The sequence below is a fragment of the Ochotona curzoniae genome, unplaced genomic scaffold (genome assembly GCF_017591425.1).
Source record: "Ochotona curzoniae isolate NIBS_2020 unplaced genomic scaffold, NIBS_Ocur_1.0 contig_48, whole genome shotgun sequence".
Lineage (NCBI taxonomy): Eukaryota > Metazoa > Chordata > Mammalia > Lagomorpha > Ochotonidae > Ochotona > Ochotona curzoniae.
The window spans coordinates 2,867,950-2,892,590 of NW_024466391.1; the positions used below are offsets into that span (position 1 = coordinate 2,867,950).

General features: G+C 55.5%; 1 protein-coding gene across 1 annotated transcript; it reads left to right on the forward strand.

Moving 5' to 3' along the window:
- Window positions 1-622: 622 nt before the first annotated feature.
- Window positions 623-24,641, forward strand: DNAJC5 (DnaJ heat shock protein family (Hsp40) member C5). The gene is made up of 5 exons (XM_040988313.1): window positions 623-740; window positions 21,978-22,095; window positions 22,179-22,392; window positions 22,642-22,813; window positions 23,199-24,641. The coding sequence occupies exons 2-5, from the start codon at window positions 21,989-21,991 to the stop codon at window positions 23,300-23,302; spliced, it is 597 nt and encodes a 198-aa protein (XP_040844247.1). The 5' UTR covers window positions 623-740; window positions 21,978-21,988; the 3' UTR covers window positions 23,303-24,641.

Below are 24,641 nucleotides of genomic sequence, written 5' to 3' on the forward strand. Positions count from 1 at the left end.
TCCTGCACCGGGCGGCTCTCCTGCACCGGGCGGCTGTCCTGTACTGGGCGGCTGTCCTGTACCGGGCGGCTGTCCTGTACCGGGCGCCTGTCCTGTACCGGGCGGCTGTCCTGTACCGGGCGGCTGTCCTGCGCCGGGCGGCTGTCCTGCGCCGGGCGGCTGTCCTGCGCCGGGCGGCTCTCCTGCACCGGGCGGCTTTCCTGTACCGGGCGGCTTTCCTGTACCGGGCGGCTGTCCTGCACTGGGCGGCTTTCCTGTACCGGGCGGCTCTCCTGTACCGGGCGGCTGTCCTGCACCGGGCGGCTCTCCTGCACCGGGCGGCTCTCCTGCACCGGGCGGCTCTCCTGTACTGGGCGGCTGTCCTGCACCGGGCGGCTCTCCTGCACCGGGCGGCTCTCCTGCACCGGGCGCCTGTCCTGCACCGGGCGGCTCTTCTGCACCGGGCGCCTGTCCTGCACCGGGCGCCTGTCCTGCTCCGGTCCCGCCCCGCGGGCTGTCAGTGGGGCCCCACCCCCGCGGCGCGCAGACGCAGTGCGGCCCTCCGGGGCCCACGTCCTTCCGGGGGCGCGCGCGCCGGTGCGGGTGCGTGCGTGAGCGTGCGCGTCCTCGCCGCTGCCGCTGCCGGTGCAGCTCCCGCGCCCGCCGCCGCCGCCCGGGTTCCAGGCCGAGGATCGTCGGCCGCGCAGAGTGCCGCGGAGCGGGAGGCGAGCCGCGAGCCGGCGGGGCGGGCCGACTCCCAGGTGAGCGGGCGCAGGCACCGGCGCCGCCGCAGCCGGAAATGGCGGCCGCTGCGGGGGTGCGCCGCGGCCCGGGGTGCGGCGGGATGCGCCGGGCCTCACCTGCTCCGCCGCGGCGCGGGCGGCCGCTGCCCCATTGGCCGCGCGTGGGGGCGGCGCTTGGGGGGGGCGGGGCTCCGGTGCCGACCCCCGTGCGCCGGAATCGGGGGCTGCGGTGTGGACGGGGCTGCGGGTGGACGGAGTGTGGACAGGGCAGCAGTGTACGAGCCTCGGTGTGGACGGGTCACGGTGTGGACGGGACCGCACTGTGGATGGGGCTGCAGTGTGGACGGAGCTGCAGTGTGGACGGGCCTTAGGAGTGGAGTGGCAGTGGTATGGATGGGGCTACAGCGTGGATGGAGCTGCGGTGTGGAGGGGGACACAGTGTGGACGGGGCTGCAGTATGAATGGGCTATGGTGTGGACAGGCTGTGGAGTGCACGGGGCTGCACTGTGGATGGGCTGCAGGGTGGATGGGGTCACAGTGTGGACAGGCCTCTGGACTGGTTGGGCCATGGAGTGGACGGGCCGCGGTGTGGACAGGCCATGGAGTGGGTGGGTCGCAGTGTGGACAGGCCGCAGTGTGGACAGACCATGGAGTGGACAGGGCCTCAGTGTGGATGGTCCATGGCGTGGATAGGCCTCGGGACTGGGCCATGGAGTGGATAGGTCATGGTATGGACAGGGCTCTGGACTGGTTGTGCCGTGGAGTGGATGGCCTGCTGTGTGGACGGGCAGCAGTGTGGATGGCTGCTGGAGTGGATCACCCGCGGTGTGGACAGACCCACAACACATTACTTGGGCTTTCGCAGTGTCCATGTGGGGGCAGGAAGACTGCCTGAGACCTTTGGGCCGTGCGCTGTGCTGCTGTGGTCTCCCAGTCCCGGGTGTCACGACATGAGAGGCTGGAGCTCGGGTTTCTGGTCATCCCCATCGTAGACACGGACGCTGAGCGTGCACCTGGCACTTTGTCAGGCGGCATGGGGGAGAATCTTGCTGGAGGTGTGGCTCTTTGGATGCCCGGGCTAGCCACACTGCACTGAGGGAGGCGTCTCCACACGGTGTGCTTCCTTTTCTCGTGGTGTGAGGCACAGGGCACTTGTCGGGCTCAGAGATTGGGCCTGGTCCTCTGTGTGCTCAGAGTGGCAGGAGTGGGTGGGAGTGGGTGGCCCCATGTTTGGTAACAAGGAAGGGAAAGTAAGGTCATTGACACTGTCAAGGCTTTATGCAACTATTTTTAAATTTTATTTATTTCAAGAGATTTTTTTATCTGCTGGTTCACTCCCCCAAATGGCTGCAACAACCAGGGCCGACCCAGACAGAACTGGGAGCAAGGAGCTTCTGGGTCCCCTCACGTGGGTCCGTGGTAGGAGGTGGTTAGAGTCTGGATCATGGCAGGGAGTGCGATGGAGCTGGGGTGTGCCTCTGTCAGGAGTGAGTAGGCTGAACCTGCAGGGCTTAGAGTGCAAGTCCTAGGAGGGGGAGGGCCTTAAACACCACCAGCCAGCAGCTCAAACCAGTGTGAGAATAAGGTGTGGGAGCTGGCCAAGCCCTCCCTGTGGTGAGCCCCCCTGTGCAGGGGTGAGGACATAGAACAGGTGAGGCTCCTGTGCAGGGGTGAGGACATAGAACAGGTGAGGCTCCTGTGCAGGGGTGAGGACATAGAACAGGTGAGGCCCCTGTGTGTGCAGGGGTGAGGACATAGAACAGGTGAGGCCCCTGTGTGTGTAGGGGTGAGGACATAGAACAGGTGAGGCCCCTGTGTGTGTAGGGGTGAGGACATAGAACAGGTGAGGCCCCTGTGTGTGCAGGGGTGAGGACATAGAACAGGTGAGCCCCCCTGTGCAGGGGTGAGGACATAGAACAGGTGAGCCCCCCTGTGCAGGGGTGAGGACATAGAACAGGTGAGGCTCCTGTGTAGGGGTGAGGACATAGAACAGGTGAGGCTCCTGCGTGTGCAGGGGTGAGGACATAGGATAGGTGAGGCTCCTGTGCAGGGGTGAGGACATAGGATAGGTGAGGCTCCTGTGTGTGCAGGGGTGAGGACATAGGATAGGTGAGGCTCCTGTGTGTGCAGGGGTGAGGACATAGGATAGGTGAGGCCCCTGTGTGTGCAGGGGTGAGGACATAGAACAGGTGAGGCCCCTGTGCAGGGGTGAGGACATAGGATAGGTGAGGCTCCTGTGCAGGGGTGAGGACATAGGATAGGTGAGCCCCCCTGTGCAGGGGTGAGGACATAGAACAGGTGAGGCTCCTGTGCAGGGGTGAGGACATAGAACAGGTGAGGCCCCTGTGTGTGCAGGGGTGAGGACATAGAACAGGTGAGGCCCCTGTGTGTGCAGGGGTGAGGACATAGGATAGGTGAGGCCCCTGTGCAGGGGTGAGGACATAGGATAGGTGAGGCCCCTGTGTGTGCAGGGGTGAGGACATAGGATAGGTGAGGCTCCTGTGTGTGTAGGGGTGAGGACATAGGATAGGTGAGGCTCCTGTGTGTAGGGGTGAGGACATAGAACAGGTGAGGCTCCTGCATGCAGTGCTGGGATTTGAACAGGTGACATTGCCGTACAATGCGTGCTATAGTCTGGCTGTGCCCCAGGAGCTTGGCCATGTGTCGGATGTACCCTTGGTCACACTGTTTTCTCTGGGCTCGGATTTCTGGACTTTGCTCCTACAGGAGGCCGGGATGCAACCAACATGACCGTGTCCTTCTGCTGTAGTCTGCCCCCAGTCGGGCGGTTGGGTAAAGGTCCTGGCACCTGTCAGAGGTGAAGAGGGCAGGGTGGCTGCAGCTAATTATTCAGTAATAGTGATGGAGATGCTGACCGCTGCTCACGGGAGCTGGTGGGGAGGCTTGACTGGGCTACCTGGTCGCTGACGTGTCCTGAGGAGCATTGGCGACTTGTGTGGAGGGTCCCTGGCTGGCCTGTTGACCTGTGAATGTAAGGGTTAGCTTGCCTGTCTCCTCGCGCTGCCTGGCTGTGAGCAGGCTGTGCATTCTGCAGTATGCACGGGTATCGCATGGTCTTTAGAAATAAAATTGTAAACTCTAAAGACATGCTGGCTTGGCAGAAAATTATAAATAATATAAAAGTAAAAATTGGGCCCAGTGTGGTAGGCTAGTGGCTAAAGTCCTCACCTTGCATGTGCCAGAATCCCATATGGGCACTGGTTTGTATCCCGGTTACTCCTCTTCCCTTCAGCCCCCTGCCTGTGTCTGGGAAAGCAGTTGAGGATAGCCCAAAGCCTTGGGACCCTGCATCCACATGGTAGACCCAGAAGAAGCTCCTGGTTCTTGGCTTCAGATTGGCTCAACTCCAGCCCTTGTAGCCATTTGAGGAGTTAACCAGCAGATGGAAGATTTTCTGTTTCTCCTCCTCTCTGTGTATCTGTCTTTCCAATAAAAAGAAATTAATCTTTAAAAAAAAAAAGAAAAATGTTCTGCTTTTTTATTTTTTGTTTATTTTTTGAAAGATTTATTTATTTATTGGAAAGTCAGATATACAGAGAGGAGGAGAGACAGAGAGGAAGATCTTCCGTCCGATGATTCACTCCCAAGTGAGCGCAACTGCCAATTCTATCCCGATCTGAAGCCAGGATCCAGGAACTTCTTCCAGGTCGCCCAAGTGGATGCAGGGTCCCAAAGCTTTGGGCCATTCTCGACTGCTTTCCCAGGACACAAGCAGGGAGCTGGATGGGAAGTGGAGCTGCCGGGATTAAAACCAGCGCCCATATGTGATCCCAGAGCGTTCAAGGCGAGGACTTCAGCTGCTAGGCCACGCTGCTGGGCCCTATTTTTTGTTTTTGAAAGGCGAGGAGGGGAAGGAGGAGGAAGATTTTCCATCCACTGGTTCACTCCCCAGATGGCTGCTCCTGGGCCTTGGCTGAGTTGGGGCTGTATCCAGGGCTCCCTGTGGGAGGTGGAGCAGTGTAGCTGGCTGTGTGTCCCGCAGCAGCCTGTTTTCAGTTCTGCGTCTGGTTTCCTAGAGAGAAAAGTGCTTGAGGACCCTGGGTTGTAAGCGTCTGTTCTCCCGAGGACCGATCTATACACTTTGAACCAAGCAGTTTGTGTTTCTCAGGATGTTGCTCTCATTGGCACATGCAAACCCAGCAAAGGGGTTCTGGCAGCTGGCTCACTCCCCAGCGATCCCAGCCCTGATGCCAACCGGGTCAGCCCATCTCCTCGATGTGGCCGCGGCCACTGCGACCATCCACCCACATTGGTGGCTTTTGGGGCTTACTCTGTGGTGAAGTTTGTGATTTATTTCTAATGTATGTTGTGGATGCTTGGTGATTTTCTCAACATTGTTCATTCTTATGGATTGTTTGTAACTTTAAATTATTTTTTTAGGTTCTTTTAAGACTTCTATGTGGTTTGAAAAGAGAACAAGATGGCTTTTGTCACTGGCTCACTCCCCTGCCACTTGCCACTTGTGGGGGCTGCGAGCCAGGGCTGAGAACTAGGCCAGTCCAGGTGTGACAGAGCAGACCTTCATCTGCTGCTTCATTCCCCAAGTTCCACCATGATCAGAGCTAAGCTGATTCGAGGCCAGGACTTTCTTTGGGTCTTCCACAAGGATACAGGGACCTAGGGACTTGGACCATCTTCTGCTGCCTTCCCAGGTGCGTTAGCAGGGAACTCAATTAGAAATGCAGCTAAGGGGCCCGGCGCGGTGGCGCAAGTGGTTAAAGGTCCTCGCCTTGCACGCCCGGGATCCCATATGGGCGCCGGTTCTAATCCCGGCAGCCCCGCTTCCCTTCCAGCTCCCTGCCTGTGGCCTGGGAAAGCAGTCGAGGACGGCCCAGGGCTTTGGGACCCTGCACCCACGTGGGAGACCTGGAAAAGGCTCCTGGCTTCGGATCGGCATAGTATCGGCCCGTTGCGCTCACTTGGGGAGTGAATCATCGGACGGAAGATCTTGCTCTCTGTCTCTCCTCTCTGTATATCCGCCTTTCCAATGAAAAAATAATAAAAATAAATCTTTCAAAAAAAAAAAAAAAAAGAAATGCAGCTAAGGTTCATCGCAGTAACCTAGTGGTTAAAGTCCTCGTCTTGCATACGCCGGGATCCCATATGGGAGCTGGTTCATATCCTGGTTGCTCCACTTCCCTTCCAGCTCCCTGCTTGTGGCCTGGGACAGCAGTCAAGGACAGCCCAAAGCCCAGGGACCCTGCACCCCACCCACTTGGGAGACCTGGAGGAGGCTCCTGGTTCTTGGCTTTGGATCAGCTCAGCTCCTACTGTTGTGGCCACTTGGGGAGTAAACCCACAGACAGAAGATCTTTTTTAAAGATATCTTCTATCTTCTAAATGGCCACAACATTTTATTTATTTATTTATTCATTGACTGTTACTACAAAGTCACATGTACAGAGAGGAGAGACAGAGAGGAAGAGCTTCTTTGCAGTGATTCACTCCCCAAGTGACCGCAATAGCCGGTGCTGCACTGATTCGAAGCCAGGAGCCCAGAGCCTCTTCTGGGTCTCCCACATGGGTACAGAATCCCGAGGCTGTGGGCCGTCCTCGACTGCTTTCCCAGGCCACAAGCAGGGAGCTGGATGGGAAGTGGAGTTGCTGGGATTAGAACTGGCGCCCATATGGGACCTGGCGCGTTCAAGGTAAGGACTTTAGCCGTTAGGCCACAGTGCCGGGCCCCTTTTTTTTTTTCTTTTTTTTCTTTTTTTAAACTAAGTACTCCCATGGGATATTGATTTACTAAATAGCAGTGTTATTTGGGGAGGGTTTCTGTAAGATAAAAAAGAAAATGTGGGTCAAAGGGCACACTTTGCGTTCTGCTGTGTTGGCAGTCTCTGTTTCTGGAGTGTCCCTCTTCAGCTGGCTAGGGTTAGGGTTAGAGCTAATTGTAGTGGGATCCTGGGCATTTAGCTGCTGTCCAGGGAGCTGATGGGACAGTCTGAGATTTTTTTAAAATCAGTTATAATGAATTTTGCTGGATTTTTTTAGATGTATGCTTTCACAAATTTCTGGTTTTGAAGGATCTGTCCCTTGGGCTGTGTTTCTCTTTCATGGCTAATCCTAGCTTAGCCACCTGGGAAAGCCTGGCATGTGGGCTCTGCTTCCTGGGATTTAGAAAGGCCTGCTGGTTGGAGGACCTTGCCTTGCTGGGCACAGAGCTGTGCTTCTGTGAAACAATGCGTCATCTGAGGACCCACCCTTGTCCTGTGTCCCCGATGAGCTGGCAGAGTTGGTGTGTCCTTGCCTGTGAAGGTGTGGTGCCCTCAACAAGCACATTGGATGCCCCGTCGTGTGTTAGGGTGGCACCACCTCAGTAATGGAGTGATTTGGTGCCACTTTCCTTTCTTCCTTCTGCTGGGTCACTCCCCAAATGGCTGGCATTCTTGGAACTGGCCAGAGCCAAAGCTGGGAACCTGTGTGCCCGCCTGGGCCCGCATCAGCTGGAGGCTGGGGTGGGTGGACACCATGGGCTCAGGGTCCTCCATGGGTGGTGGTGATGCGCCTTCAGACAGCCTCAGCTGCGGCTGCCTTTGATTTTATTCAGAGGCAGGCAGGTAGCATTTCCAAGTGCTTGCCTACTCCTCAAAAGCTCATTGGCTGGGCAGGAGCCGGAGACTCAGGTGGTGTCCGCCACAAGGATGCAATGACCCATGTTCTTGCTGTCATTGGCTGCCTCCAAGTGCCCATGTCGGCAGAAAGCAGCTGCTGAGAGCATAGCCAGCACTGGAATGGGTGGGTCTGGCTGGAATCGTGCTGTGCTTCTCCTCAGTACTATCTCGGACAGGGCCAGCCATGGCTTTGCAGCGCATGCACTGCACAGCAGCCTCAGCTGCCACGCGGATGGACTGAGATGTCCCGTTGCTGCCATTGTTGAGGACGAAGGAGCTGTTGCTAGCACCATGGACTGGTGGTCTTAGCTTTGAGCTTGCCCTGAAAGCCCATCCTGCTCTAGCTGCTGCCTCCTCCTAAAGCCTGAATGTGGCTCCCCTGAATTTTAAAAGACAAGAAGTAATAAGACAAGCAAACAAACAAAAAAATGAAATCTCTTAAATTCTAGAAGATGCTTTAAAATGAGAGCATAAGCAGACTGATCTGTGCAGCACCATGTCCTGCGTGAGCACCAGTTCGTGTTCAGGCTGCCCTACTTTCCATCTAGCCCACTGTTTGTGGCCTGGAAAAGCAGAAGAGGATGACCCAAGGCCTTTTTACCTGCACCCACATGGGAGACCCGGAAGAGCTCCTGGCATTGGACCGCATCAGCTCATCTCTGGCCATTGCCTCCATTAGATGAAAGATCTTTGTTACCTTGGGCCTGGCACGATGGCCTAGCAGCTAAAGTCCTCGCCTTGAACGCTCTGGGATCCCATATGGGCGCTGGTTTTAATCCCGGCAGCTCCACTTCCCATCCAGCTCCCTGCTTGTGTCCTGGGAAAGCAGTCGAGAATGGCCCAAAGCTTTGGGACCCTGCATCCACTTGGGCGACCTGGAAGAAGTTCCTGGATCCTGGCTTCAGATCGGGATAGAATTGGCAGTTGTGCTCACTTGGGAGTGAATCATCGGACGGAAGATCTTCCTCTCTGTCTCTCCTCCTCTCTGTATATCTGATTTTCCAATAAATAAATAAATCTTTCAAAAAAAAAAAAAGATCTTTGTTACCTTCTTTCTGTAAATCTACTTCTAAATTAAAAAAAAAATCAAAAGTTTTATTATTTGGAATATTTTTTATTCCATTCATTGGTTCACTCCCTAAATGGCCACAATGGCTACGGCTAAGCTCATTTGAAGCCAGGAGCTGTGAGCTTCTTCTGGCTCTCTCACTTGGGTGGAGGGGTCCAAGGACCTGAACCATCCTCCTCTGCCTTCCCAGGCACCTTAGCAGGGAGCTGCATCAGAAGTGGAGCAGTCAGGACTCAGCCCCAGGACTTTTGAGATGGGCTGTTGGCACTCTTTGGGGCAGTGTGACTGCCCCAGATGCTAAGTTCCTGCTGTCGTCCTGAGTCTGAATGGTGTGCAGGAGTAGCTGCCCTTGAACATTCCAGAATGGAGGTCTTGTCCTCAAGGAGGCTCATGGAAACGGTAGTCACTTTCCAAATGCCTGCAACAAACAGGCTGGGGCCAGGCTGAAGCCGTGTCTTCCAAGTGAGTGACAGGGGCCTGGCCCTTAGGCTAGTCTGTATTAGCAGGAAATTGAATCAAAAGCAGAACTGGAATTCAGCCCCAGGAAGCCGGATGTGGGATGTGGGTGTGGTTGCTGCACTCGGTACTGGCATCCTGGCTTCTAACCCTCTGGCTGCATGCAGTCCCAGTGGGGGCACCACACATCTGCCCATCATGGCAGGTGGCCCACAAAATGTCTGCCGCCCCTCCCCGTAGGGTTTTGTTGAATACACTCCTTTTGGAGAGTGTCCTTTGCTTGATGTAGCTTGGCTGGAAGGTCCAAGTTGTCCCTGTGTCTGTTAGCTTCACATTCCTGCTGCTGTCAGCGGAGATTCCCCCAGGCACCAAACTGCTCCCCGTCCTCTGCAGCTGCTGCGAGGGCAATGCTAATATTGATGGTGACTGCTTGGCCCTTTTCTGTGGGAGGTGCTGGACTCTCGGGAAAGCCATTGTGGAGGCAGGACGGAACCAAGCAGAGCAAAACCAGCCAGGATCAGGTACTGGAAGGAGGGTGTGCAGGGAGCAGAGCTGTATGCCCAGTGGAGGGCATGCAGGGAGCAGAGTCCAGTTGCCCCCAGGTATGCAGCTGCTGACAAGGCCCAGCAAGAAGCCCAGCCTGCTTTTGGCACTCCTACATATCACATCATGGGGTCCTGGGATGCAGAGCGAACTATGGCATTGGGTCCTCCCAGGCCTGAGCATCAGGGCCTGCACACCTCACAGGGCATGTGCTGTGGGTGTTCTGGGGGACCTGATGGGAACACCTGGAGACATTGACCCTGCTGGCTCCCTGAAAGAGTACATTAAACTGGCACATGGGATAGTGGCTCTGGTTTCCTGCTGAGACCCCCCCCGCCCCCAGGCCGTGGTCCTATGACCCTTTCTGCAAGAAAAGGAAGGGAAGAGAATGCAGGAGATACGGGATGGGGGGGTCTTGTGTGGCTTCCGGGGGGGGCCCCCTGTGCTTCCAGGTGGCTCAAGGGAAGTCTGCCTTGGGTCACCCCAGAGCTCTGAGCCCTGCAGGACCTGATTGTGGCCACTGATGTTCCCCCAGGTGAGCATAGTGTCTGGTGAATTGTGCTAAAGCCAGCACTAGAGGTCAGTGAGAGTGGACAGACGGGAGGCACAGGAGGTGGGGCTGGCCCCTCCTTTGGCTGTTTCCTCAGGGTTGTGTGTTCTGCCCTGGAATGAATTTGCTGGCTGTTGAGCAGCACCTCTGACCTCTGACCTCAGACCCAGCTTTGTGAACACTCATCTTTGAGTTGTCAGCCAAGTGGCGACCCCATCCATGGGTTCTCCAGTGACCCATGGAGGAGCCCCATCCCTCCAACTGTGTCCATAAGAGCTGTGAGCCTGTCAGCTTCTCTGTGTGTGTCCCCGTGAGTGCTGCGAGCCTGTCAGCTCCTGTGTGTGTGTGTGTGTGTGTGTCCATGAGGACTGTGAGCCCGTCAGCTATGTTTTTCATCAGAGTGTGTTTCTTTATAAATCCTGGCCCTCTGAATTTCCCTTTGATGACTCCTGTCAAGTGGAACAGTCCATTTCTAAGATGATAGAAAAGCTGAACCATTTATTTCTGCTCTCTCAAAGATGGCAAACACTGAGCAGAATGGGTTCTGAGGTCACTGTTATCACTGACTTATCTGCAAACAAAGTTGTTACAATGCTCCAAGGCACACACAGGTAGCCACATGGTTGCAGGAATCTGCAGATGGGTCCACTGGAGGCAGCATGCAGGGTAGGTGCTGGGGATCCAGCTGGTGGTCCTGGGCGAAGTAGCACACCTTCCTGTTAGTGGCCAGCTGGCACTCCACAGGGCATTAAAGTGTGGCTATGTGACCCTGTGGCTTGGAAATCAATGCCCCATTTTTAGAAAACCTTTAATTCCCTTCTAATCCCGGCAAGCTTGATCTCCTGTACAATCGCCTTCAAGAGATTCCTCTCCTGTGAGCCTGGTGTGCTGCGTTCTCCTGTCTTCTGGTTTTGTCCTGTGCCGTCCCTCTGCCTGTTTTGGAATAGCTGGTCATCTTGCATTAAGACAGAAATGAAGGTTGTCCTCTGCACATTGTATTCATTCATGACTTTAAGACTTGGCCCACATAAAACCTGCAGGCGCCCTTGTGCGTGGGAGAGGCAGGAGTGGAGTGGTGTCTCCCATGTCATCTCTTTGGGACTCTGGTTACGTGGATCAAGTAGAAGGCTTAACCCCAGTGGCCATGATTTCCACTGGACACCAGGCAGCCAGCAGCTGTGAGCTGCCTGAATCAGAGAGCCTGTGGACCACTGTCCTGGGGAGGCTGCCTTCCTGTGGTGCTCTCTGTCAATGCACCAACAGTGAATACTTTTGGTCTCTAATAATAAGCTGGGGAGGAGGCAGCATTGTTGCTCTTCTTTGTTTAATTTTTAATTTTAATAGTTTATTAGTGCACGTGGAAGACTCCTAGCCACTGGCTCACACAGCAAATGCCTACACCGGCCAGGGCTGGCCCGGGAGCTGGGACTCAGAATAGGTCTCCCATGGGTGGCAGAAACCCACTGACATGCACTGTCATCTCTCCCACCCAGAACTGTGCTGGCAGAGAGCTGGAATCAGAGGGTAGAACCCAGGTCAGCATGCAGGGCCAGGCGTTCACTCGTCTTGGAGTAGTCTGGCCTGAACTTGTTGGTGCAGCTAGTGCTCAGCCCCAGCTTTGCAGTCTTGACAGTAAAGTACCAGCCTGTGTGATGCTTGGGACGCCCACCCCACCTTGAGGTGCCTGCTCCCAGTCTGGCTGCCTGCTGCCTGGGCACTCTGGGAGACAGTGCATGGCTCCAGTACTTGGGTGTGAGCAGGTATGAGATCTCTGTCTGTTTACCTTTCAAATAAATGTAAAAATCCTACAAGCCTCATACAGGACGTGCATCCCTGATGTGGGAGCTTTCTTGTCTACACCTGTTTTACTCATTTGTTTCTTAGTAATGTGAGGGCAGGCCTTGTAGCACAGCACATTGAGCCACTGCTTGGGTGCCTACGTTCCTTGTCCTGGTGTCCTCTTGTAGTCCAGCTTGCTGCTAACACAAAGTTGGCAGGTTCCTGCCACCAAATGCGTTCTTGCTGTCGTGGCCACTTGGGGAGGGAACTGACAGATGGCCTCTCTTTCTGTGTCTCTCAGCCAAGAGAGAAAGATGGAAAAGGAAGTACTTGTCGCCCATGGTGGCTGTGACATGTCTTTGGTTGGAGCAGTTCTTACTGCCCGGAGTCCACTTGGAGGCTTCAGGCAAGTACTTGTTGAAATGGGTCCTCCCCAAATAGAAGAGTTCTGACTGTCATTTTCTGGGAACCCCTTGAGTTTTGTGTGTTAATGTGATGGCCCGTGGGGTGGTCCTGCCGACAGTGCTTCTAGTGGGGTTGGCATGCCTCCAGAATTGTTCCTGGGGAAAAAGGCATAGCAGAGAGAAGAGCGCGATATATCCTTTCATCACATTTTGTTGAATTTTGCTGATTTGAAAGGAGAAAGAGAGTGAGATCTTCCATTTGCTGGTTTGCTTCCTAAGTGTCCCCTAGCTGGGGTGGGCCAGGCTGAAACCAGGGACCATGGCTACCCTGTGGATGTCCCTGGGTGACAGGGACGCACTGCAGGCATTACTGCTCCCTCCCAGGGAACTGGAGAAGACGTGGAGTGGGGACTCACTCAGGGGACTGAGTGGGCCGGGAGCAAGCTCTCTTGACAGGAAGAAGCAGACATTGTTTCACAAAATGGAGCCTCAGGACAGGAAACCTTGTTCCATTGACCAGAAACTTAATTTTGACCCATATATCCTTTTACTGTTCTCAATTAGCTTTTTATTTGAAAGGCAGCAAGAAATAGAGAAAGACATCTTCTATCCTTGATTCACTCCTCAGATATCTGCAGTGGCCAAGGCTGAGCCGTGGCTAAAGTTGATGGCCAAGACAGCAGCAGTCTGGGTCCCACATGTGTGTGAGGAGATCCATGATGGACTTGGGTGATGAGCTGCTGCCTCCCAGGGTGCAAATTAGCAAGAAGCTGGGATGGGGAGTACGAGTGATGGTTGAGCTCAGCCCCTCTGGCCACTCCTTCAGGCACCTACTCTCCTGGCAGGTCCCTTTGCTTGGATGTTCAGGCTCCCAGCACTCTGCCCTGGATCGCACTCTGATGCCCAGCTGTTCAAGAGAACTGGCTGGCAGCCTAGTGGGCAGCCCAGTTGTCACTGTTGACCTTGGACAAGGAAGTGATTCATGGCCAGATAGTGCCCTGGGTCCTCAAGGGTGTGGAAGGCTCCACCCAGCCTATGGGCCAACAGCGCAACTGACAGGAAGAGGAAGTGACAGTAGAAACAGCTGCTGGGATTCCGGCTGAGACTTGGCTGCTAGCCAAATGTGAGTCTGCAGAGCAAATTAGACTCCTGTATGTGGAGGCGGTTCCGACTAGATTTAAAAAGAAGAAAAGAAAGGCAGAGTTAGACGAGGACCTTTCATCTGCTGCTTCACTCCCCGAATGGCCACACGGCTGGGACTGGGTCAGCCACAGCCGGCAGACAGAAGCTGCTCACAGGTTCCCCCCGTGGGTGCAGCTTGCCATCCCCTGCTGCTTTCCCAGAGGTGTCAACAGGGAGCTGCATCAGGGGTGGAGCAACCAAGACTGAGGTTCTTGCATGGAGTCCGGGACCCTGTGCCCTCAGCGCCTGCTCACTGTGTAAGAAAAGCTAACCCAGTTGTGTCTGGTCATATCAGCCTTCCCAGACACAGCGCGTCTCACTGTCGGCTCATTGTGCACTTGACTCCAGGCAGGTGAAGTTTTTAAAAAATTAATGATTTTCATTTAATTTAATGCAGAGGCAGTCATTCTTCACCCCCACCAGGCAGGGTTGGGCCCAAGGGCTGTCTTCGCTGCCTGTTGGCATACAAGTTACAGAAAGTAGATCAGAAGTGGAGACGCCAGAACACAGCACCTGCCTGGGAGGGGCCTCTGAGTTCCAGTTGTCATTCTCAAGGCCGGATTCAGGAGGCCACCTGTGGTGCCTGTGGGGGAAGCACAGGAGAGCAGGACTCAGTTGAGGGGGTGGTGGGGTAGCGGTAGCATTGCCAGGGAGAGGCCTGGGTTTGCTGCCTGCCCTGCTCTTGCTCCAGCGGCTCGATACTACACTGTCTTGGAAGCCCTGCTGGTTTCTCACTCACTGCAGAATTGTGGCTTTGGATGCTGTTGCAGTGACAAGTTCATGAAGATGCCTGTGCTGGGCCTGATGTGGTACTATGTGGGCTTGGAAATGGGCTCATCTGAACTGACCTCAGCATGTGGGCTCAGGGTGGATTGCCTTGATAAGGTGCACCCTGTCTCTTGCAGCGTGTGCCAGGAGTTTGCTGGACAGCACCTCCTGTGGTTGGTGCTAAGAGGCTGGCACCTCTTGTGTATAGCAGGCTAACCCTCCTCCTGCAGTGCCAGCATCCCACAGAGGCTCTTGTCCTAGTCCCAGCTGCTCCGCTTCTGACCCAGCTTCCTACTTGTTGCCTGGAGGTCTCACTGTCTCTCCTTCCCTCTCCATAACTGACTCTGAAGGAGACAAATCTTTAAAAACAAAAATCAGTGATTCTTTGTTTTTAAAGATTTATTTATTTTAAAGACAGATTGCAGAGTTATAAGGGAAAAGAGATCTCCTCAGATGGCTGCAACAGCCAAAGCTGTACCGAGCTGAAGGCAGGAGCCAGGAGCCAGGAGCTTCCTCCTGGTGTTCCACACAGATGCAAGGTCCTAGGGCTTTGGGCCATCCTTGACTGCTTTCCCAGGCCACAGGTAGAGAGCTGGATGGGAAGTGGAGCAGCCAGGACACAAATCTGTACTCGTCGGGCATGCTGGCACTGCTCATGTCAGCTTAACATTCTGCGTCACAGTTCTGGTCCTTGTGTGTGAAAGGCAGGCAGAGATCTCCCATCTGCTGTCACTCCCTGGGCTGGGCCAGAGACTGTGTCTCAGGGTGTGCCTTGGCGGGAAGAAGGAACTAGTCTCCTAGACCAACATGCTGATGAGGATGTGGGTGTTCTGGGGTGTGTTGATTGCTGTGTCAAGTGCCCACCCCAGTTCTACAGTCTTGAATCTTTACTCTGTCCACACTGATTCTAGTTCCAGCTTTTCTACTTCCAACCCAACTCCCTGCTAATGCACCTGGGAAAGCAGCAGAGGACGGCCCAAATCCCTGGGCCCTTGCACCCACATTCGAGACCCAAATGGAGCTCTTGACTGCTGGTTTCAGCTGGACCCAGCTCCAATTGTAGTGCCATTTAGGGAGTGAGTCAGTGGATAGAAGATCTCTCTCCCTCTCTGCCTTTCAAGTAAGTGACTAAACTTTTTTTTTTTTTTTTTAAGATTTATTTTATTTTTTTTTTTGGAAAGGTGGATATACAGAGAGGAGAGACAGAGAGGAAGATCTTCCGTTCGGTGATTCACTCCCCAGGCTGCCGCAACGGCTGGGGCTGAGCCAATGCGAAGCCAGGAACTTCTTCTGGGTCTCCCACACAGGTGCAGGGTCCCAAAGCCTTGGGCCGTCCTCCACTGCTTTTCTGGGCCATAAGCAGGGAGCTGGATGGGAGGAGGGGCTGCTGGGATTAGAACTGGCGCCCATATGGGATCCTGGGCGTGCAAGGCGAGGACCTTAACCACTGCACCATCGCGCCGGGCCTGTGACTAAACTTTATTTTTAAAAGTTTTAAATTGTACCTAACAAGTAAGGAATAAACTAAGACCATCAGCTCACCTGCCACAGCAAGTTGGTGCTGCGTTTCCTTTTGCCAGTGACCCCGTGAATCGCTCACAGGAAAGGCTCCTACGAGGAGAAGCTGCCACACAGCCTCTCGGCAACCCAGTAGTTACGTCAATAGACGGACATGTAGCATCTGTTACTGATACTTCCCTTGCCAGGAATCCAAAGTCGCTGTCTATGATGGGCACGGAATACCTGGGATGCAGATACTGCTTCGCCTGTGTGTTCTGAAGCATTCCCTGAGAACCAGAGCAGTCAGTTAGATCATGCCATGCTGTGCCAGCTCACACAGTGTTCGTGTGCATGTCTTGATGAGGAGTAGCTCTGTGGCAAGTTCTGGACCTGAGGGTCCAACTCACTGGGGACACCTGCACTCCACCATGGAGCCTGGTTTAAGCTTTCAGCCCAGGCTCCTGCTGGTTCCCTGAGAAGGCAGTGAAGTGTTCCAAGTCTGATCCCTGCCTTCTACTTCAGGGTACAGGATGGAGTTCTTGGCTCCCGGCTTCTTCCTGGCCCAGTCCAGCTCTTGGGAACATTTGAAGAGTGAACCAAAGGATGAAAGAGCCCTCTCTCACTTCTTGTCACTCTTTTTTTTTTTAAGGTTTATTTTTGTTTACTGGAAAGTCAGATATGCAGAGAGGAGGAGAGACAGAGAGGAAGATCTTCCATCTGATGATTCACTCCCCAAGTGGCCACAGTGGCTGGAACTGTGCTGATCCGAATCCAGGAGCCAGGAGCTTCTTTCGGGTCTCCCATGCAGATGCAGGATCCCAAGGCTTTTGGGCCAACTTAAACTGCTTTCTCAGGCCATAAGCACGGAGCTGGGTGGGAAGCGGGGCTGCCAGGATTAGAGCCAATGGCCATATGGGATCCCAGCATGTTCAAGGTGAGGACTTTAGCTGCTATGTTATCGTGCTGGGCTCGTCACCCTGTCTTTTAAATAAAAATGATAGAGGGACTTGCAGTCTTGTGGTGCAGTAAGTTAAACCTCTGCCTACCATCCCATCTAGGTGCGAGTTTGAGTCCTGACTGTCCTAACCGAGCTCCTTGCTCCTACACCAGAAGCCAGCTGGAGTTCCAGGTTCCTGGCTTTGGTCATAAGGAGACTAAACCAGTAGCTAGGAGATAAATTCTCATTCATATTATCTCACTTCGTCTTTCAAGGAAATAAATACATAAATCTTTAAAAGAGTGATGGCAGTCAGAGGCCTTTCCTGCTGAAGCAGAGATGTGCCCAGGGGTAGGCACACATCCAGGGGAGGCGCAGGGAGACCATAGACACTTGTCTGCCACAGCCAAGTGGGATGCAAGCCTGGGCCTGTGGACCCTACTCCAGGAAGCCGTGCCAGATGTCTGCCTGGGGACCAAGCCAACAGCCAATTTGGTTGAGATGGCTGTGAAAGCCGTGCCAGGTGCCAGCCACCCCCAGCGCTGTCATGGCTACAGATAAGCTTCTGCACTGCTGTGTGTGCCAGTGTGCATCCACTGTTGAGTACTGACACCAACTAGGTTAGGTACCTCAGGCCTCATAGCACAGCCCCACTGGCTTCTTCCTGTCCCTGACTCATAGCCAGCAGTTCACTATCAGTGCTGAAGTTCTATCATCTGAGAAAGTGATGTTTGTAAAAATGAAGAAATAAAAAACAGACTGGCACCATGGTGTTGCAGGTAAAGCAACTACCTTCAGTTCTGGCATCTCTTGTGGATGCCAGTTCGAGTCCCAGCTGCTCCACTTCCAATCCAGCTCACTGCGAATGCCTGGGAAAGCAGTTGAAGGTGGCTGGAGAGTGCTCAGGCCCCTGTACCCACTTGGGAGACCAGATGGCGCTCCCAGCCCCCGGCCCCAGCTGCTGCAGGCAACTGGAGAAGGAGCCGGTAGATGGAGCTTAGGTGCTTTGTGCCGCTCTGGCTTTCTTTCGTTTTTTTGTTTTGTTTTGTTTTTTTTAAGATTGATTTATCTATTTTATTTTATTGGGAAGTCAGATATACAGAGAGGAGGAGACAGAGAGGAAGATCTTTGACTGATGATTCACTCCCCAAGTGGTCACAATGGCCAGTGCTGTGCCGATCCGAAGCCAGGAGCCAGGAACCACCTCCAGGTCTCCCAATGGGTACAGGGTCCCAAGGCTTTGGGCTGTTCTCGACTGCTTTCCCAGGCCACAAGCAGAGAGCTGAATGGGAAGTGAGGCCACTAGGATTAGAACTGGCACCCATATGGGATCCTGGTGCATTCAAGGCGAGGACTTTAACCGCTACACTATCGCACCGGGCCCCTGCTCTGGCTTTCAAACCAGTAAATACATAAAACTGAAATAAAGCCTGCCTTTAAAAGAAAGAAGACAATCAAGATGAAAATGTTCCAGATAGAGTCCAACCCCACCAGTCTTGACTGAATTCCCTGCTGTGACAGGAGAGGCCATGGGGCCTTCTCTGATGGCCTGGCCTGAACCTGTACCGTGCAGTGAGGACTGCAAACCAGGATGAACCTCTGAAGCGCTGTGTGGTGCTGCACTGGTGAGCTGGAGCTGGCTTCTTCCTTCTCCCTTTCACGGCAGAGTTAAAGAGGAAGAGAGGTCCGCTTTCTGCTGGCTCACTCTAAATGGCCACAACAACCTGAGCTGGGCCAGGCCATGGTCAGGAGCCAAGGACATGGACCATGCTCCCAAGGGTGGAGCACAGTGCAGGTGGTCAGCTGGGACTCAAACCAGTGCCCGTGTGGTGTGCTGGCACTGCAGGCAGAGGCTTCACACACAGTGAAGAGGTGTATCTGCACCTGTTGTTTTAAGCTCTTGTGGGCATATGAGTTAGAAATGAAGATGTTGTGTGGGCCTCTGTCTTCTCTCAGGAGCGGGGTCCCCCAGCTAGTGGGTTCCCCAAAACTTCCCAAGCCCCAAGTCCTCCTGCACCTGCCCTCAGACACTGTGGTTAAGTTTGTTTTGTATAGCTTAGTTCTGACCTCCTTTTATCTATATTTTTCTCCTTTAAATGATCTCTTTGAGAGTCAGAGTGCCCATTTGCTGCCCATGACTGCTAATCAGGGCCAAGGCCAGAGCTGGGGACCTCCATCCACATCCCCCATGTGTGTGGCAGGCCATCTGAGCTGTTGATGCCATCTGCCTGGTGCTGTGCCATTAGGGTGTAAGTACACTACTCCACAGGCCAGTCAGCCTGCCCTGGTGCAGCCTGTCGGCATGCTCGTGAGGATGTGTTACTGTCCTCAGTGTGGAACACATGACAGGTGTGTGTCCTAGAATGGTTGTACCGCCTCATGTGTGGGAGCCATGGGGTGGCATGCCCTTCATGTGTGCCATGCAGCAGTGGCACAGCGCATGACAGTTGCTTCCCTCAGTGTGGCTCCTTCAGAATGCAAGGATGGGGCCCGGCGGCGTGGCCTAGCGGCTAAAGTCCTCGCCTTGAACGTGCTGGGATCCCATATGGGCGCCGGTTCTAATCTGGCAGCTCCACTTCCCATCCAGCTCCCGGCTTGTGGCCTGGGAAAACAGTCGAGGACGGCCCAAAGTCTTGGGACCCTGCACCCATGTGGGAGACCCGGAAGAGGTTCCTGGTTCCTGCCTTTAGATCGGCGCAGCCATGGCCATTGCGCTCACTTGGGGAGTGAATCATCGGATGGAAGATCTTCTCTGCCTCTCCTCCTCTCTGTATTTCTGACTTCCCAGTAAAATAAATAAAATCTTTAAAACAAACGAACAAACAAAAAGAATGCAAGGATGATAGGGGAGTTCCCATGGCCATGGAGACGTTGCCATAGGGCTGGTGCTAGGGCACACCCTCCTTTTTTGCATCACTGCTGTGGGGTAAGAAGCCCCTGTGAGTACTGAACTGGAAACTAAATCTGCTTCTTATGGGGCTGCTGTCTGATCTGTCACCTGGGGTGGGGCTCTGCAGCCCGAGCAGTGGGCAGCAGGCCACCTGGAACAGCCTCAACTAAAGCCTGACCCTGTGCTGTCACCCCGCCTCCAGCCCCACAGTCCATTACAACCTGAGCTGGCCCAGGCCAAAGCTGGTAGCCTGGAGCTTCCGCTGGGTCTCCTATGTGGGTGCAGAGGCCTAAAGACTTGGACCGTCTTCCCAAGGGTGGAGCTGAGTGCAAGTGGAGGAGCCTGGACTACAACCAGCACTAGCCCCACAGACCTCAGCATTATCCCCTGCAATCCACTGTCCCCAGCTCCGCCATTCCAGGCTGGGCCGCCCTCCTGTCCGTGAGCCCAGGGAGGCTGGTTCGGTGCTCGTGTGAGGGCAGCACTGCAGACTTCATGTGGAGTCCTTGGCATCTGCCCTCTCTGTTTTGTGTAGCTTGATTGATTTATCTGAATGGCAGAGGGGAGACCTTTCCCACCATGTGCCATATCATTTGAAAGTGAAAGGAAAGAGGGGTCCCTGTCCCTCAGTTCCCTCCCCAAATGCCCACAGTAGCCAGGGCCTGACCAGGGCAAAGCCAGGGGCCTGGAGCTCCACCCAAGTCCCACGGTTCAGGGGCCCATGTGCCTGAGCCATCACCTGTGCCTCCATCCTGGGCATTCAGATGGATTCACGGACACACCTCCTCATGTTGTTGATTTTCTTCTTTTATGTCTTATCTGCTTAAGGGGCAGAGTTAGAGTAAGGCAGGAGTTCCATCCCTCGACCGTGGGAGAGCAGCTCTTGGGCAGGTGCAGGGCTGTCAGGCTGACATCCATGGTCGTCTGACCTGCTCCATGGGCTTATTGGTGCACATGGACAGTGTAGTGCTGACTGAGGCAGGTGTTGTCCACTGTCCTCTGATCCAAGTCAAGGCTCCCGCAGGCTGGGGACAGGATCTCTGGAAGAGGTGCTAGGCAGGGCTGGTTAATTCCAGAGCTGCTCAAGACATAGGGTTGCAGGGTCGCACACAGGTTGCCCGGGGCTTCTGTTCCAAAGGCTGGCCTGGGGAGTACCTCCATGGTCCTCCTAACCAGGCTTCCCCTCCCCCAGGGCTGGGTCTTGGAACCCTGGGAACTTGTGGTTGGTTTCCATGGCAATTGGCCCCTGTGTTTGGTGATGCTCCAAGGCTCACAGATGTGAGCTGTGCTAAGTGACATGACAGCAGACCAACAGCACGGCCCCACGCTGCCTCGGAGACCACCTGCCTTGCTGTCCCAGCCCCGTGTGGCCAGGGAGCAGCCAGGGGGCTAGGATCTGCCGGCCGGAATCAGCATGTTCCCAGTTGATGCTGGCAAGGCTCGAAGCTGGTGTTGTGTGGCCTGCCTTTGTCTGCTGGGGTTACCAGTCCCTCCCCGGGGTCCTGATGGATGCTCCCATTGGTGGGAAGAGGGGTTGGGCAGGTGGCTGGGCCGCCTCCTTGTGTATTTTTTGTAGAGTCTGCGGCTCAGGGATGAGGCTCGGGGTATAGAGAGAACCTGCGTGGGCATAGACGGGGCAGAACCCTTGGTTGCTGATGGGCACCCTGGGATGCCTGTCTGCTTGGGGCTGGATGCTGTTGGGAAGTGGGCAGACTGGGGGATAGTCCTGACGGTCCCATCACTGACTAGCATCCCGGTGGGCATGCAGCATCCACTGGAGGGTATCCTCTGTGGCTGAGGTAGAGGCTACTCTCGGAGGCTCTTGGCTCTCGTGTCTCCATCTGTCCTGACCGTGGCTGCAGAGGGAGAGCTGAGTCCTGTGCCTCCAGTCCCTCTTCTAGTTGGGGGCTCGGTTCCTGCACTGTCATGGTTTCTCTGGGCATAGCAGTCAGGACTGTCCTGAGGCTGGGCAGGGAACGTGAGCTGTGCACTGCAGGTGGGCAGAAGGTTCTAGCCGGGCAGTTCCTAAGGCAAAGCCACCTGGGCCTTGTCCTGTGTGTCCTGCAGTGCATTGTGCTGTTGTTGGCGAGCTCTGAGCAGTTCCAAGGTCCACATGACCTCAGCCTGAGGCGCAGAGCCGCTGGAGCCCTTATATGTCGCTGCTGGTGTGTTTGTGTGTAGCAGTGTGTGTGGTTTCTGCTTTCTCCTGGGTGTTTCTGTATCTCTTGCTGTTCTCCCTTCACACCCCTGTATCCCTGGTGCAGCATCACCCTTGCAAACCCAAGTAGCAGCATATTGAAGTCACTTCTCACATGCGGGGTAGAGCCTGCCTGGGGCTTCCGTGTCTGCTCTAATGCATCCCATGTCTTATGTCAACATGGCTACCTAACCCTAAATCTAACCCATGTCCCACACTGACATAGCTGCCAGCTCTGATGTGTCCCATGTATGACACTGACATGCTCACCTGCTCTGATGTGTCCCGTGTCCCATGCTGACATCACTGCCCGCTCTGACGCATTCTGTCTCTGTTCTTGTGCAGACTAACTTAACATGGCCGACCAGAGGCAGCGGTCCCTCTCCACATCCGGGGAATCACTCTACCATGTGCTCGGACTGGACAAGAATGCCACCTCTGATGACATCAAGAAGTCCTACCGGTAGGAGCCACGTGGCCAGCATCCGGGTCCAGGGTCTGTGGGGTGGAGGGGTTGTGAGAGCAGGCATTGGTCTGGGCTTGCAGGAAGCTGGCCCTGAAGTATCACCCTGACAAGAACCCCGACAACCCTGAGGCGGCAGACAAGTTCAAGGAGATTAACAACGCCCACGCCATCCTGACGGATGCCACCAAGAGGAACATCTACGACAAGTACGGCTCGCTGGGGCTCTACGTGGCCGAGCAGTTTGGGGAGGAAAATGTTAACACCTACTTCGTGCTGTCCAGCTGGTGGGCCAAGGTGAGGGCGGCTGGTGTGGGTCAGGAGCCCCAGTTCCCTGTCCTGGGGGAGGGGGGTGGTCCCTGTTGCCAGCATTGCTGTGTAGATGGAGGAGTCTCTGGGCTAGGCTGTGTGTCTGTCCTCTGTTAGGTCTCCCACCCCCGTGTGTCATGCCTGAATCCCCACCCTATGCCGTGGGTATACCTGGACCTCCCCAGCCCCCCAGCGCCTTGTGGTGCCCCAGCCCCTGAGCCTGGCTTCTCGCCCTAGGCCCTGTTTGTCGTCTGCGGTCTGCTCACCTGCTGCTACTGCTGCTGCTGCCTCTGCTGCTGCTTCAACTGCTGCTGTGGCAAGTGCAAGCCCAAAGCCCCTGAGGGTGAGGAGGCTGAGTTCTACGTGTCACCCGAGGACCTGGAGGCGCAGCTGCAGTCGGATGAACGGGGTGAGTGGCTGCCTGCCCCTGCCAGCCAGGGCAGGCTGCCAGATGGTCCCTGAGCCATGTCGCCTGTCTTGTCAAACAGGAGGGCACTGACGCTGCCGCGGGGTTTGGCGGCCGGCACTGTTGAGGTGTGAACGTGGACACGGAGGTAACAGGTGCAGCTGACTCGCCCAGGCCGCAGTAGCCTAGCTCAGGGAGCAGTGGGGGGTGCAGGCAGGGTGGGCCACAATGGGTGGAGCTCAGCTGGCCGGCCCTTGGAGCCGCATCCTGGCCGGCTGCTGTTGCTGCTGCCACCGCTGCTACCCTTGGAGCCATGTCCCTCCACTGGCTGCTGCTGCCACCCAGGGCCCACGCCGCCCCGTACCATGAGGCTGCGCTTCCCTTTCAGAGGCCACGGACACACCCATCATCATACAGCCGGTGTCCGCCACAGAGACCACCCAGCTCACAGCCGACTCCCACCCCAGCTACCACACCGACGGGTTCAACTAAGCGCAGGAGGGCCAGCGCCCACCCACCTCGACCCTAGAATCATGAACTGTAGTCGCGGGTGAGGCACCGGCCCCCCCATCTGCGTGAAGTGCTAGCATGCAGTCCGTGAAGCTGTGTCGCCGGTCTCCTGTCCTTCCTCAGTTAGTAGCATGTGTGCATTCGTCCATGGTCCTCCAGCCGGTCAGCCCAGTGAGGCTGACCCAGCCACCAGGTGCCGCCCCACCCCCCTGCTGAGCTGGGGTCCCCTCCCCTCTGTGCTGGGCCAGGATCCCCCCCCCACGCCTCTCCCCTCTGTGCTGGGCTGGGATTCCCCACCCCCACACCTCTCCCTTCTGTTCTGAGTCTTGGTCTTCCCTGCACCCCTCCTCTCTGTGCTGGGCTCTTGCCTTGGGTGTAGCCTGGTTGGGGTCTCCGGCCTTGGGCAGGGACCGTGGGTGGGTCCTGTTCAGAGTGGGCAGTGGAGTTTCCCTGCCGGCAGAGGTCTGCTGTGTCCCCACACCTTTCCTGGGTGCCCCTGTGGGCACCGTCCTCCACATTCCTTCAGGCCAGCCTGTCCTCCATGTGTCCCTTCTGGACCTGTGAGAGTTGTCAGAGGCCACTCCAGCCCCCGAGTCATGGTCAGAGCCCGGAGGTCCCTTGCTGGCACTGTGTGAGCACTCCGCAGTAGTGATGGACCACCCCAGAGCTCTTGGCCCCACCCATTGCCCATGGTTCAGACAGAGCCAAAGACACCAGGTTCCCCAAGGAAGGACCAGGCAGGCCCCAGGAGGCCAGCAGCTAGACTGGACATCCCTCTGTGTCACACATGTGTGGGTGGCACCTGGGTACCGGGTGCCATGGCTGTACAGAGTAGGTTCAGGTGGGCCAGGAGTCAGAATGGGGCTTGCCTTGGCAGGGATGCTCACTGGGGACCCCAGGTCCAGCCTCACTGCCTCAATGAGGCCCCAGCCAACCCAGGTCCCCAGAAGGCTATGTCTGCCTATCTCGCTTTGTGAATGACCATGAAGATGGCAACACCTGGTTCCTGGTGGAGACATGGCACTGAGCCAACGAAATTGCGTGCCAGGTGATCGATGCCGGCAGCAGTGAGGAAAGGGAAGTGAGCTCTTCAAATCAGAGAACAGAGAGGCAGGCGGAGGAGCGGCCAGAGTGGGCTTCTATGGCCCCAGGAACCAGGGCTGGAGCCAGAAGCAGAAGTGGCCAGCTGCCCATTCAGGGGCACTCTCCTGACTCTTGGTCAGCACTCAGCAGCAGGGCGGGCAGTGGCTCGGGTTGGCTGAGTTGTTTCCTAGGCGGAGCCTGTGAACTAAATAAATCATGTAGAATTTGTGAAACCAAA